At 38.4% G+C, this 15,855-nt stretch overlaps 1 protein-coding gene across 1 annotated transcript in view; it reads left to right on the top strand.

The window, feature by feature from the left end:
- Positions 1-15,855, top strand: part of LOC140226241 (uncharacterized) — an 88,410-nt gene that overhangs the window by 51,424 nt on the left and 21,131 nt on the right. The window contains exons 11-17 of the mRNA XM_072306726.1: positions 8,493-8,613; positions 9,473-9,564; positions 10,908-10,963; positions 11,774-11,867; positions 13,315-13,420; positions 13,724-13,854; positions 15,712-15,816. Coding sequence (XP_072162827.1) covers positions 8,493-8,613; positions 9,473-9,564; positions 10,908-10,963; positions 11,774-11,867; positions 13,315-13,420; positions 13,724-13,854; positions 15,712-15,816 — 705 coding nt within the window. The remainder of the gene's footprint in view (positions 1-8,492; positions 8,614-9,472; positions 9,565-10,907; positions 10,964-11,773; positions 11,868-13,314; positions 13,421-13,723; positions 13,855-15,711; positions 15,817-15,855) is intronic.

Raw genomic sequence — 15,855 nt, 5'->3', positions numbered from 1 at the left:
ATTCACTGTAGCCAATGCTGTTTCAACTGTCATTTGAGTGTTGAACAAAGCAAAACCAGTCTATAGTCTCGCCGAGGTGCTTTCACTTCCGAAAGCAACAGGGTAGCATAATTCTTGTCTAGTCATCTGTATTGACTCTGTTAAATCCACACAAATCTTGTGTGAAAGCAACTTCACCACTGAATTCAATCTGAAGTATTTGCTGTTGCTGATGTTGTTTTCATCTGTCACTTGTCAATGTTTAACAAAGCAAACCTGTTTATCGTCCAGCCTAGTTGCTTTCACGTCAGAATCCTTGATGGGTTATATTACAAATCTTTAATAATGATGTTAGAATTTTTGAGAAAAGAGTGAGCAATATTAAGACTCGCCACATTCTTGAGTTTACCATCCCTCCTTCACTCTGCCAGACATTGGTTAGTTTCCCAGATCAGAGGGTATTAGCAGACAATCAAAATCCACAATGCAGTGTGGCATAATGGACAAAGTGACAGGCATTGAAATGTAGAACTGGGTCGAGGCGCAAAATACAAATTCAGCCCTTGACATTTAGGGTACACCGGAAGCAAAGCACTTTATTTGTAGTACAGGTTGATTTGAGAAAGATCTAAAGATCAGAATTCATGACAACAAGATGAAGTTTACTTGGTTCTCTTTGAAAGTGAGTACCCACAGATTCACTGCAGAAACTATTATACCTTTGTTGCATCAATGACATTTCACTTTGACAGATTATTTCTGTAGAGAGAGCAATCACGTTGCAAGACCAAAAATATGGAACCATGCATGATACACGCATGTCACAAAACTTGTTTTGCCATGCATGATCATAATTGCATTCCGAATTTACTCATTGCAGACTAACAAAAAAATAAAAAATAACAAAAAGTAATGAAGGATTATTCGCACAGTCGTCCAGTCACAATCATGCTTCATTAACTGTTAAAAGATTGTTCAGCATTTTTGTAATCCTTGATCAGTTAAACTGTGTAGGGATGGGGACAAGTGACCAAAGTAATGTGCATTAATTGTCGTATGATACAGACGCAGCAGTCATAGTACACTATCCAGTGTAATTCAAAACAGTGTTATGTGGACTTAACAAAACACCACCAACAACAGCAACAACACGCTGGTAGATCTTAGCTAGGTGAAACTTAGATTCTTGTGCACAGCAAACAATACCAACAACAGCACACAAGTACACTGTAGATCTTAGCTGGGTGAAACTGAAATTCTTGTGCACAACAACAGCAGCAACAACATCATGCTAGTAGACCTGAATAGCTTGATGCACTTATATTCTTGTGCACTATTCATGGGAGTTCCATTGTATTCTCTGTAACTTCCGTATTGCCACATCATTATAGCTTGAAAAGATTTTCCCCTTTTTCTTTTTTTTTTTTGTTTTTCCTTTTTTTATGGGGGGGGGGTTGGTCTTTTTGTCTGGAATGCTGGATGGAAAAATCAGACTAATCTATGCCATGTCTAACTTATGTGTTTGTTTCTTTCACATGTGTTTGCAAAAGATGTAAACATTAAGACCCGAATTCATGAAGGTGGTACAAATGAAACCATGCTTTAAACCATAGACAAAAACCATGGAGCCCCAAGTGTCGCATGGAATGTTTCGTTATGAAATCAGTCATTTCATTGATGAATTAATGATTATTTTGTAAAGAAATGACAAAATTTTGTAACTAAATGAACATTTCCTCCACGAAATGATAATTTCATTAAGAAAACGGTCATTTTGGCGACGAAATTACCAATTTCGTAACAAAATATTCCATGCGACACTTGGCGCTCCATGATTTTTGTCCATGGTTTAAACCATGGTTTCATTTGTACCACCTTCATGATTTCGGGCCTAAAAGTGTTCTGATTAAAATCAAAGTTGAGAGCAAATTTTGTGAGTTTCTCCTCGCAGGGTACACACAGCCATTAGTCATTAACTGTTTCATTTTCGGTACATGTACACTGTATGTGTAAAGCAAGCACAATTTGATGCAATATTGCACTTAATTAAATCACAATCTAGAGTTGGGTACAGTTAGCGATACATAATGAATTGCAATTAAACCTTCCACTTTATGGCTTTGGTCATAATTGCACTCAGGTGCACTCAAAATGCACACAGGATTGTCCATTTATGTGCTAGTCAGGTTTTCACTCACTAGTCTTAGTAGTCAAAGTTGCAGTCTTTGAATGTATCACAACCTTCTTTATCAGGACATATATTCTAAAATGAAAACTTGTATTGTACCTCACTGATATCTAAAATTTATAACTCTATTCAAAGAAATATTCACAAAGATTTTCATTTTCTCACCAGTCCAACTGTACAATAAACACCGACCTTTGCCATGTAATCGTATTTGGGTTCAGAAAAATAAAGACATAATATTGAATTTTTTAAACAATCATGGATATCTTAATATCAACACCAGAGAATGGATAGCAATTGATTGAAAGCATGGGCATGTGTAGCATGTTGCCAAAAATGCCTTCTTCCAATGGTAATTTGAAGAAGAAAAAAAATTCAAATTTTTGACTTCCGATTGTTGTGCATTGCATGTGTGAGCATGCATCAAAGTTTTAATGGAATGATTCATGAAATCTGTTTTCTTTCATCCGTGCCGATGTGCGGGCGAAGCGGGGGAATTTTGTCAGCGAATGTTCGGTAGTGCTCACTGTCAAGCCTTTCTTATTACTGTTGCTATTTTTGTTTAGTCTTTTGATGGCTTTCAGGGGATTTCACTCTGATAATAGCAAGTGGAATGACAGAGGACCCGCAGAAATCCAATCAGAGTATGCTCTCTGAGAGCAGTGATTATATTCCGTTGATACATCATGGGAATCGTATGTCACCACCTGAGGGTGTGTCATGTTAATTAGGTGCAGACAACATTCTATTCTTTTTGCCCTGTCTCTCTCTCTCTCTCTCTATTGTATTATATATTACGCTGCATCTATAAATCTAAACACAATATCTCTCTCTCTCTATCTCTAGTAGTATACATATTAAACTTAACACTGTATTTCTCTCTCTACGTAGGTCAATTTAGTATACAGTATCTCTCTCTCTCTCTCTTGCTATCTATCAGTCAATATTTCTATTTATCTTTCTATCTATCAATCTATCTATGATCTATTTATCTATCTATCTAAAAACAGTTATTGTCTGCAATGCATCTATACACATGTATCTTAACACAGTATCTCTCTCAGAGGTCAATTTAAAACACAATATTTCTCTATCTACACGTATCTACTGTGTCTATCCATCTATCTATCAATCTATTTATCTATCTATCAATCAATCTTTCTATCTATCTATCAATTTATCTATGATCTATCTATCTATCTATCTATTTATCTTTCTCCATTTCTATCTATCTATAAAAGACAGTATCTATATATCTCTCTCGCTCTCCCCTGTGTGAACCTGTTGCCCCTGTGTATGTATTGCAGCTTTCCACAGGCTTAATAGTAATGTGATACATCAATCTCCATTACCCCTTTCTGTGGTAGGAACTTTGGACAGTGTGTACAATGCTATGAGGTGGGTTAATTGATCTTCCTATCAAGCATCTCATTGTCCTGCTATTTCTATAACTAATACCAACTTGATACTCTGTATTCTCGTGGCCGGACATCCGGATATAGCTGAACCGGAGTAAAAACAAAAACAAACCCACGATCAGTGCACGATCAGGGAATTTTCACGATGAATTCATCTACTTTTCTTCCATAATTCTCGGTATCGCCAATACCTAGGTGCAGTGCGCAGAGTAGCGTTTTAGATGCATTATGGGATAGCTCATGGGACAAACTTGCCCCAGTTTTGGCTGCACATGCACTCGGATCACATTCTGTCTTTATCCAGAGATATTTTTTGTTGAAGATTTCTTCACTTTCCATCATGTGACCAGCACATTGAAGCCTTACAGTAGTGAACCATGACTCTAGTGACCGCAAATCAGTGAAACTTAGAAGCTTTCAACTCTTTTAAGCTGAATGATAGCCAAGAAAAAAAAAGGGGTAACAGCGGAAAAGCAGACAAATAACTCCATTGAATCGTATGGGAACTGCGAACCGCGTCAGACAACCAGAAGCGAACAAGGGCACCGAGCTTTGTGACAGAGCTTTTCAGCATGCGCAAAAGTTTTCTGCGCATTGGCGATACCGAGATTGGCCTTTAAATTCTATGAAACCGTCAGATATGATCCATCTTAACATTTCTGATAGCCACAAGAATTGTATTGATAAATTATGTAAAAGAATGGTAGATGGATGATTTCGAATGCTGAAGCTGTGTCGTCTGTATAATCACCACATAGATCCATATCACTGCATTCACATCGATTCACACTCCGGCTCTGCACATGTACTGTACAATATGTGAGCTGCTTGTTTTCACTCGGCTATACCGAAAGTAAGATGCAGAAATGTACTCATCACAAGGATTGGAATACTAGGTGGTTGTGTGTATTATCATCCACTGCAACTACAGAAACCACAAACCTACTGTGCACCATGTAGTCACACACCTCTCTTTCTCCCCCTCCCTCTCCTTCTGTCTATATCTCTTGTCTGTCTTTCTGTCCATCTTTTAATATATATCTCTCTTTGTCTCTATTGCTTGCTTCTCTTTGTATTTGTCTCTGTCTGTCTGTCTGTCTGTCTGTGTCTCATTCACATCATTACCCATAACCCAAACGTGCACAGGAATGTATATGACACATCTGTCAATGTCATGTTCTAGTCTGTGGATGCTGCACTATACATAGAGAGAGAGAAAAATACATATACATATATTTCCTAACATACCTTGTATTCACTGTGGGTTTTTTTTTCTGTTTTCTTTCTTTTTTTTTTCTTTTTTAGTCTTCACTGCTGTATTATATAATATTCTGTATTTCTGACCCGAAGGGTTTCCTTCTCTCCCACAGCTCTTGTTAGGAGACGCTAGTGATGTTTTCTATCACGTGTTGATACAGATCTTTCCTTCATGCTTTCAAAGTAGAAGAAGGCAGATTTCTACAGCAGCCTTCACTCTCTGCTTTGGTGATGGTTCTAATGAGGCTTACTACCACTAATAAAACCGTCATTCTCTTTCTTTCTGCACAGATTTTTCACCGTCTTCCACTCTTTAACTATTCCATCAGCACAGATCATAATTATGTTACAACTGTATAATGTCAATACTTCATACAGATTAGATTTGCAATTTGTTGGGTGAGAATGAAAAGGGTGTAAAGTTGCCACTAAAACCATAGTGTTCAAGACAACTACTTGTTTTAACGCCCTTCTCATTCTTAGCCGACGAAGTTATATCAGTCACCTGTTATATGTTTTCTTTGTGAAAGAAATGTAGAGGCATCATCATTTCCAGAATAGAATGTCAAAAAAAAAAAAGCAAGGAAACAGAGAACAGAAAGTCTATTTTTTGTGTCTAGTTTCTGTGGTATGTGGGGGAAGTGTCATTATTTGTTCATTGGAATCATGAGACATTGCAAGGGGTTTAAATCTTGTCATCTGAACTTTGAAATACAATAGATTAACTTGCAAACCATTTCATGGCTGATCCAAGTTGCTTCCCCAGCTCACCCAGCAACGTGGCAAGGAAGTAGTGTATACTACATATTAATTATTCAAAACTAATGCTACTCTACCAGTCCTGTATTTCTTGGATTAATGAAAACTCACTTTACCACCAGAGTTGTTAATATCATCATATTTTTCATGTACTGTCCTAATTTTTGTCCTGGGTAATGTGGTAGTGGTGGGGCACTGATTTCGGGGGGGGGGGGGGGGTGTTAAGCATTTTTCTCTGTTTTGAATTTTATTATATTTGTTATTTGTTTCTTTTCAGAAATGTCTAAAAGATAGTATTTCAAAGATTAATTGCAGGACTGCTTGGAATCCTGTCCAGTTTTTACAGAGATGGTACTCTGACACCCTTTCTGTATTACTTTCCTGTAGACCAATTTATTCATGTTCTTTCACTGTCAGTCATGGTTCAACCATGATCACTTGATATCACTTATTTTTTCTTTTCCTTTCACCAAGGTCGAGAGAAGAACCCTTGCTTTCACATTAAGTTATTGTTTACTAGAAAGTAAAAACTATCATTGGAAAAGTTGCACTGTGCAGGAATAGTTATGACAATTGGATGCCTTTCGTTGTCAAGTCAAAGCAAAAGCAAGATTTTTTTTCTGATCTATATTGAAATATTTTGCATGACAACAAATACTTTTCCCTAATGACAAGAAAGCCTTTCCAATCTTGTCCTAACCTAGCAGCAACTAATTAATGCCAAGTTAATTCAGACTCAAAAGGTTAACCCTCTCTGTGCTAGGGTCCATGGACAATGTTTGCAATGTAATTTCGGGTTTTATGTGCCAATCAGCACTCAAATGGTTAAAGCATTAGATCCATAATGAATGCACAGCAGTTGGAGTGAATGCCAAATACTCTGGGATCATCTAGTCAAAAGAAAAGAAGATATATGAAGAAAGAAATCACCCATAACTAATTGTAGATCAGAATACAGTATGAAACCCTCTTAATATTACTTTTCATTTTCAATGCTTTGAAGGCCACGCAAACATAAATGTAATGCTTTGCAGCCGAGAACTTATATACATGTACATCACAATAACTTAAAGGGAAGATAAACCCCAAGAGCAATGTGGATTGAGTGAAAGCAGCAACATTAGTAGAACACATCAGTGAAAGTTTGAAGAAAATCGGACAATCGATGCAAAAGTTATGAATTTTTAAAGTTTTGGTGTTGGAACCGCTGGATGAGGAGACTACTAGAGGTTATGACGTATGAGTGGACAAGAATACCAAGAAAATATAAAGAAAATACTATAAAAATCCATTTTTCATGAAAATTACAAATTCCATCAACTTGATATTGACATTTGTTAAGGGTAGCAATTATTCCCCCTGCTTTCTGAAAGCGGTTGGTCCATTGCTCTTTCATAATTCTAGAAAAGTGAATTTTTGTCGAATTTCCTTTATATTTTCTTTGTATTGTTGTCCACTTATACGTCATATCCTCTAGTAGTCTCCTCATCCAGCGGTTCCCACACCAAAACTTTAAAAATTCATAACTTTTGCATCAACTGTCCGATTTTCCTCAAACTTTCACTGATGTGTTCTGCTAATGTTGCTGCTTTCACTCAATCCACATTGCTCTTTGGGTTTACCTTCCCTTTAAGTTCCTACTGTACATTCTGCTTGAAACTCTTGTGCTGTACACATACTGTCATTGTTCTCCTGTTTCTTACTCTTACAAACATGCAATATCAATGTTGATTTCATTATGAATCTGCAGCTATGTGTACATGATGTATATTAAAGGACAAGTTCCCCTTCATAGACATGTGGGTTGAGTAAATGCAGCAATATTAGTACACATTGTAGAACACATCAGTGAGGGTTTGAGCAGAATCGGACAATCTGTTAAAAAGTTATGAATTTTTGAAGTTTCTGCTCAGTCACGGCTGGATGAAAAGACTACTAGAGCTTGTGATGTCACATAAGTACAACGATATAAAGAAAGAATAAAGAAAATTCAACATATTTCCATTTTTGTCGCGTAACAAAAGAACACTCGACTTCTCTCTTTCAGAAGGCAGGGGGAATACTAATATTACCCTTAACATACGTCAGTAGCAAGTCGAAGAACTGTGCACTTTATTCAAAAAGTGAAGTTTTGTGAAATCCTCTTTTTATTTTCCTTATATACAGCTGTAGTTGTACGCATGTGACATCATACACTGTAGTACAACTGTAGTCTTCTCTTCCAGCAGTGACTGCGCAGATACTTAAAATATTCGTAACTTTTGAACGGATTGTCAAATTTTCCTCAAATTTTCACTGATGTGTTCTACTAATATTGCTGCATTCTCTCAATCCTTATGTATATGAAGGTGGACTTGTCCTTTAAATTCTGCAGTTTGTACATAGTACAAGGAAGAAATTGACTTCTCTGATTGAATAGTGCACATTTCCTTCCTCTTTTTTTTTTTTCAATTTTAACAGCACAGCATGCAAACAAACTTCTCAGTTTATTAGAGAGAACAAGTATTTCCTACAGTAGATTTAGCCAAAGAAGTGATGTGTATTATCACTGCATCTAATTCTATTCTTGATTACTGCGGGATAATGTGTAATAAGGTACACATACTGAGATGTAATCTGTAACTATTGCAGACACGCCCACCTTTGATGTAACTTTCCCCCAAATCTGTAATGATAGGTTTGATTTTAAGGATGAAATTTTGATGTCCTTTCTCTCTCTCTCTCTCTCTCTCTCTCTCTCTCATTCTCTCTCTCTCTCTCTGTATACATGATTTTCTCTGTCTGCTATGACCATCAATCTATAATTCTGTCTACCAATCTGCTTAAATCAATTCATCTATGTGTTTCTATTTCTGTTCTCTCTCTCACCTTTGACCTGTCCACCCTCGTAGGCCAAAGGCCTGGAGCTGGATGTCCTCTTTGGCAACATGGAGCAAGTCATCCAGGTGGCAGAGAGCTTCATGAACCATCTGGAGGAGACGACGGAAAAACCAGTGGAGGACCAACTCATAGGTCAGAGGCGAGATGAGACAGGAGATGCTCTTCTTGAACCTATAGCTGCATTAACACGCACTCAAAATTTGTGGTTTGCGAGAATCATATTTTGCACCATGATGCTTGAACCTTTAATTCTTTGTATAGATGCACAAAAAGATTAGTTTACAATGAAGATACACATCACAATGCAAAATTCATTCTTTATGTTTTGTTTGTTTGTTTGTTTGTTGTTGTTGTTGTTGTTGTTTTTTTTTTTTTGGGGGGGGGGGGGACAATCTCACTAAAAATTTTCCTGCGTGCCACATATGAGCAGTACACAAAGAAAACATTGTTTATTTTTTTTTTTTTTTGTCCCATACTGTGAGTGAATGTGACCTATGCATATTCCAAGGTGCAGTTGTTACTTTGCTGTGGTAATGACTGAAACATAAAATTGTATGCAGCTCACTGCAAGGCTACACTGCTTAGCAACTAGACTGGACACTACACTGCACAGCTTTACATTATGTAATCAACTAAGTTTTGAAACCAGCCCAAGGATACTGAGCACTATTCATTGTAGAGAGGCCATTTGAAGTTTTCAGTTTTGTTGGGCAATACAACCACTGTTAAGATCAATTTCAGCTATTACAGAAACCTGTGACCGTTACATTGATACTCACATTCTGATTTGTCCTATAAGATTTGTAGTTTAATGTGTCGTGTTTACTGCCATTATATCCCCAACATTTGCCAGACATCAGCACGTACTGAACTGCAAAGAAACATCAAATCTCTATTAAAAGCAGGTCAGATGAGCTAACTCTTGGTTTATTGTCACTCATTGTGAAAGAAATGTTGAGATTAATGATGTCTTGATTCCAATTCTCCACAGGCAAAGTCTTCATGGACAACTCCAAGAACCTTCATGAGGCATACGCACAGTACTGTCGTAACCATGACGACGCATCAGCTCTTCTTGAAAAGGTATGTATATAGTAAGGCAAAGACAAGTTTAGTAGTCATCCAGAATACTTTTTTCTCCTAAAAAGATTGATATTGCTGTTGTGTATTACAGAACTCAATCTGCCTGTTCTCAAATGTGAGTCAGCTGTTGGAGTTAATGTCTAGGTATACGTACAAGGTTGTACATCATGCAATACAATCATGTTCATGTTCGAGGACATACAATGTACGGTGTAGGCGATCTTGGCACAAACTCCCAGTTCTGATTTTAGTGATGTAGGTCTGCAGGGACTACAGTATGTATATCTGAATTATTCCCTCTGTTTCTATTTCTTTCTCTCTCTTTCGGCCTTTTTGCTTTTTCATTTCAGGCATTATGTGACATTACGTGTAGAGCAAACGTTACAGATTGGTGTGAAAAAGATTACAATTATTTTTTGTCATTTTTGTTTCCACTACAAAAACTAAGCGTTATTGTCAAATGATGTGTTTTGATATGTTTTATAGGGCAACAAATTTTATGCATTTTGTCAGTGTGAAAACGAAATGTACACAGTTGTATCACTGTATGTTGTCTGTAGAGTTCTCTCTCTTCTTTTCTCTCATTCTTTGCCACTCTTATTCTCTCTTATTTATTATCCCTCCCTGTCTCTGTTTTTTTTTTAATAGTTGACATTGAATATAAATGTTCAGAGATTAATTAGATGGTGTCAAAAGGGGCCTGAGCTGTCAATCCTAGCTGAATCTTTGTCAGAGGCAAAATGACAAACAGACAGGGAAAGCAATCACATGTAAAGGACTTCACACAACAAGAACAGTCAGGGACAGGCTATGGACAAAGAAAACAAAAGGAGAGGGTAGGAGGTCATGGGCAAGGAGCCCAACAGGTAAAGGGAGGGGGATTAGAGCAGGAGGGTGGACAGACAAAAGGCGGAGGAAGGTCAGTGATGGACCCAAGGACCATGGAGGCAACCATGGAAGGAAAATGGATGAATAGGGAGGCAACATCAAACAAGATAAGGAACAACAGAGGGATAAAGAAAGGAAAAGAGTGAAATAGCAACAGCCAGGGAAGGGGGGGGGGGGGGGGGGGAGGGGGGCTGAGCAAACAGCAAACCCTAATAAGGTGTATCAAGAGGAGGCAACAAAATGACTGTGAGAGTCAACCATCAAAGGCAAGTAATCAAAAATATCAAAGTATATGTACACAATAATGATGATAATAATAAAAAAAAATTAAGTAATACTTTACTTTGTCTGCCTGTTTTCTTTCTATTCCTTGGTATTCCTAAGATAATAATAAATCCACCTGTAATCCCTATTATTTCACAATTATTTGTGTGATGTTTTCTTTTGTCTTGTAGTATGAGGAAAACCCAGAAGTACAGGAATACATCAACCAGGGTTTGGAGCTGGTCAGGTTAGTGATTTCCTTTTGTCTGTTTTCTAATAAAAAAAGAGAAAAGAAAAAAAAGAGTGACTCATGAAATCAAATTAAAATCATGTTTATAATCCCTACACATGTATATCTGATGTTGTAAATGCTGAAATTTCAAGTTATTTTTAGTCAGCCACAGGCATGACAAACGGTTAGATGCTGGCATTCCAGAATGCATTCGGATTACCCTCTAATCTCAGTAGGGTGCATTTCATTGAGAATGCTCACATTCTTACCCCATTCCGGGCCACCATTCAGGAATGCTCAGCTTACTGGACCTGAGGTAAAACTGGCATTCTGGAATGAAGCCAAGAATGCTTCAATAATGCAGGCTGACCTTGTTTAATCCCTTTATTGTCTGTCAAAACCTGACGATAACAGGATTAATTCACCAGGGTTCGCAGCCTTTGTCTTCTAGAATGCATCCGATCAGCCCCATGCTTTCATCAAGAGGCACATGGGCTATTATACAGCTGGCCTCGTACCTCCTTGCTCTTGAACGCCTTGAATAGAGGATTTCATAATCCCCATTCTCAGAATAGGAGGGAATGCTTCCATTCACAGGACTGAGGGGATTAAAAGAAGGGCATTCTCAGTGCAGGTAGAATGCCTGTGTCTGGGAATGAAGTAGAGAATGCATGCATGTCGTATGTATTCTGGATTGCCAGTGACTATGAACTGTCTGTAACGCTTCATAGAAGTGGTGTACAGGGTGTATCAAAATTTTCCATCATATTGTGTGTCATACCTGTATGTCACATTTCACTTCGCTTCATTTCTTTTGTTTTACAGACAAAGCACAAATTGTTGGGATTTGGCGTCCTTCCTCATCAAGCCAGTACAGAGAATACTGAAATATCATCTCCTTCTGGCAGAGTTGTATAAGGTACATGACTAGAGAAGCACTCTGAGAGTGCATACCTCTGCCAATCAGCTCATTTGACCGATTGACCGATTTGACCGATTTGACTGATGTGTTGGCTCAGTGAGTAGAGCGGCTGCCCTCACAATCGGGAGGTCGTGGGTTCAAACCCCGGCCGCGTCATACCAAAAGACGTTAAAAGATGGGAGTTGCTGCTACCTTGTTTGCCGTTCAACAGTTGAAAAGGTTAGAGCAACGTCGATCTGGCGCTGCTCAGTGGCTGCCGGGCCCACGATCAATTGGGCAAAAAGAATTTCCATTCTTGGACAATAACATTTGGAGTTTATATCCAAACAATTATTATTAAAAATTTCTACCCACTTATTCTTCCATAGAGATCAGTGATTGATTTCCACCCACACGTACTATGCATGTTGTATAAAGTCACCTGATTTCCCAATATAGAAGCCTTCTGTTGCATCATCAATGTCCAGTTGCCCGATGAGCCTCGCCCTAGCAGAAACTAAAGCATGCACTCTAGTATGCGTATGAAAACCTAAAAAATGCACAACTTGAACTCCCAAGTTTAGTGACCATACCTGCCAAAATAATGAAAATTTTTCATAAAATCCACACAAATTTCTGGATCACTACCAAAATTCATTCTGTTCCTTGTGTCATTCTCAACCTTTGCTGCAAGTTTCATCCGAATCCATTCTAAACTTTTTGAGTTATTTTGCACAAGGACAAACAAACAAACCAGCAGTAATGAAAACATGAACGCCTCCCTTGCCGAAGGTAATTATTCAAATTGCCCTATTTCTCACTAGCACAAAATAGGCAATGCCTGAGCTCTTGGAAGATTGTATTGAATACATTAGTGTATGTCTTTAAGCATTCACAATGCAGAAATTCCAACTTTCCAACTTTTACAAAACTGCTTTTTGGCGGGGAGATCTCTAGCTTTGAGACCATTTTGTTACCAAATGATAGTCCTCAACCGTCAGTAGAATGGTGAACTGTTGTCAAAGCCAGTTCAAATGGAAACAAGCAAAGCCTTCTACATGTTGTACAACCGCCATAATAGGCAATTGACGAAGATGTCATTGGGGAACCATTTGTATACCAAGTAATTCCCAGAACTGGAGCCAATGTACAAGCAGCCTGTGAGACAAGACTATTAGTATGTATATTTTATAGTTTGTGTTTTCTCTTCTCTCAGCATCACAGTCACCTCATGGATAGATGCATTGATATGAAAGCATCCATGGTCTTGCTGTACACATAGCAATTATAGCTACATGTACCTTCTTTAATAGGTACTGCTATGAAAAGAAGTGCTTTTGGTTAGCGAATGAAGGCTTGAAGTGCTCCTTCAGTGATCTAATCATCATCGCATTCCTCTCATGAATAGATGCGTTACTATGACAACACCTCTCACACTCTCACCATCCTCCCTTATCCCACACAGTACACAGAGGAGGACCACCAGGACAAGGCCACACTCAAGCTGGCTCTGGCCACCATGACAGACGTCGCCACCGACATCAACGAGTTCAAGCGGCGCAAAGATTTAGGTAAGGAACACTGGCTGAATGGCGGTGATTTGACTCAGTCCGTGGCGCGTCCAATCTCCAGATCCAAAGGACCCGGGTTCAATTCTCAAGTCTAACCGAGTACATTGTAATTTTGTGTGTAATCATACTGTCCCCTCTTGTAAGAGGCAAAACACTCAAATGGCTTTAATGTTGTAGTTGTTGTTGTTGTGTTTGAGGCGTATCATTCACATGTGAATATTTGCGCCAAAATGGCTTTAATATTTGTAGATGCATAGTCTTCTAACCAGACTGGGATGCATTTTGTTTTCTCTCTCATTTCAGTTTTGAAATACAGGCACAGAGGACAAGAAGCTATCTCAGACAAGCTTGGCAAGCTGAACCTCCACTCCATCCGCAAGAAGTCACAGCGCATCAACCAACGCTTCACCCAGATGACTGGGCTGAGCACTCAGGTTAGAGGTCAACTCATATTACATCACAGACAAGCAAAACAAAACAAAACAAAACACAACACAACACAACACAACACAGCACAGCACAGCGCAGCACAGCACAGCACAGCACAGCACAGCACAGCACAGCACAGCACAACACAACACAACACAACACAACACAACACAACACAACACAACACAACACAACACAACACAACACAACACAACACAACACAACACAACACAACACAACACAACACAACACAACACAACACAACACAACACAACACAACACAACACAACACAACACAACACAACAAAGATCAAGGTCAAATCCTAAAATTTATCTGTTTACGTGATAACTCAAAACTGGATGAAGCAGCTTTCACCAAACTTGGTCCGAGGATGATGTATGTTGGGACAATTAGTTGAGTAGATTTTAGTGACATTGGCAAGAGGTCAAAGGTCAAAAGGTCAAGGTCAAATGCTACAAATGTTGCAATTTCCCACATATCTATGCAATGCCCGAAGGTATTTTCTTGAAACTTGGTGTGGACATATACTACTGCGTAAAGATTCTCCAGAGAGAGTTTCATGTCATAAGGTCAAAGGTCAAAAGGTCAAAGGTTAGGTGAAAATGTTGCAATATTACTTTTCTCGCAAATGGTTCGATGTATCTTTGTGGAACTTGGTACATATGCATGTACTGTGTGGCAGGGATTATCTAGGGAATTTAGGGGTCATGGGTCAATAGTCATGGGTCAAAGGTTAAGGTCAACTCCTCAAAATTTTACTATTTCCCTCATATACTAGTACATGCAATGCTTGCATTATTAGTTTCAAAACTTAATACATGCATTACCTAATGGAGATTCTGCGGGAAATTTCCAGCCAGAAGGTCAAAGGTCAAAGGTTAAGGGTCAAAGGCCAGGTTTCAATGCCTCCCCCCCCCCAAAAAAAAAAGTCTATTTTGTACCGTCATCACACTCTTTCTTCGTACCTTGGAAATTACTCAATGCATAAACTTCCCCAAAATTCCCCAAATATGTGTACCTGCACTCTTAGAAAATTATAGCAAACCCAGTTCAAAACATTTCTGACAAACCTGTCATTTCAATATTTTGCCAGTTATGTGAAACTATCATGGATCACACATTGTGAAGACATTGTACTATACGCCTATTGGGAGAATCATGCATTATGGCGGAGGCATCAGTCGCCATAGCGACATTTCTAGTTTTTTTTTATAATCACATTCAGAGCTCTGAATTTTGAGCATAATGGGGAGTGAAGTTTTTTTGGGGGTCTGGGATTTTGTTACATACTGTATACGGCAAATATTTCACGAGGTTTATATTTTCACAAATTTCGCAAGTCAGGTGCTTTTCACAAAATTATAGACACATGAAAATATTGACACTAATCCTGATGTGAATTTTACGTACGCGTATACATTTCTCCGTTCAGTACAGGACTCCACAATTGCGAATTTAACCACTCGCGAAAATTGTCGAGAATTCCAGATTTGTGAAAATTTAGACTCGCAAAATATATGTGACCCGCTACAACAAAAGGATCCTAAAGTCGCTGAAGGGTGAGCCGAGGAAATCGAGTTTGAAGTCAGATCACCAAAATCTGTCAAAACGTTCGGATTTCTGTTTTTACATAATTTTGTAGTCTAATGTATCTTCTACGCTTGTATCATCTGCCGAAATTTCGAAGCTAAATGTTCAACGGAAAGGCCTGAAAATAGCATTTTTCTGGGCCATGCTTGGCTCGCCCGTCAGCGACTTTAGGATCCTTTTGTTGTAGCGGGTCACATATGGAGTGTATAGTAATCCATTTGCATACAATATTAATTTGACTATCTTGCAGACGATCGATGAGGACTTTGAGAAAGCGGAGCGGAGGTTCCACAACTTGGAAAAGACAATCAAGATTTTTGTGAAGGATGTCCACGCATACTTGGAACAACTCAAGGTACTGTGCCAAAATAGTCCTCTCTGATTGCAAAGTTCA

The sequence above is a fragment of the Diadema setosum genome, chromosome 3 (genome assembly GCF_964275005.1).
Source record: "Diadema setosum chromosome 3, eeDiaSeto1, whole genome shotgun sequence".
Classification (NCBI taxonomy): Eukaryota; Metazoa; Echinodermata; class Echinoidea; order Diadematoida; family Diadematidae; genus Diadema; species Diadema setosum.
The sequence above is the reverse complement of the archived record's forward strand: the minus strand, read 5'-3'. Positions and strand labels throughout refer to the sequence as shown.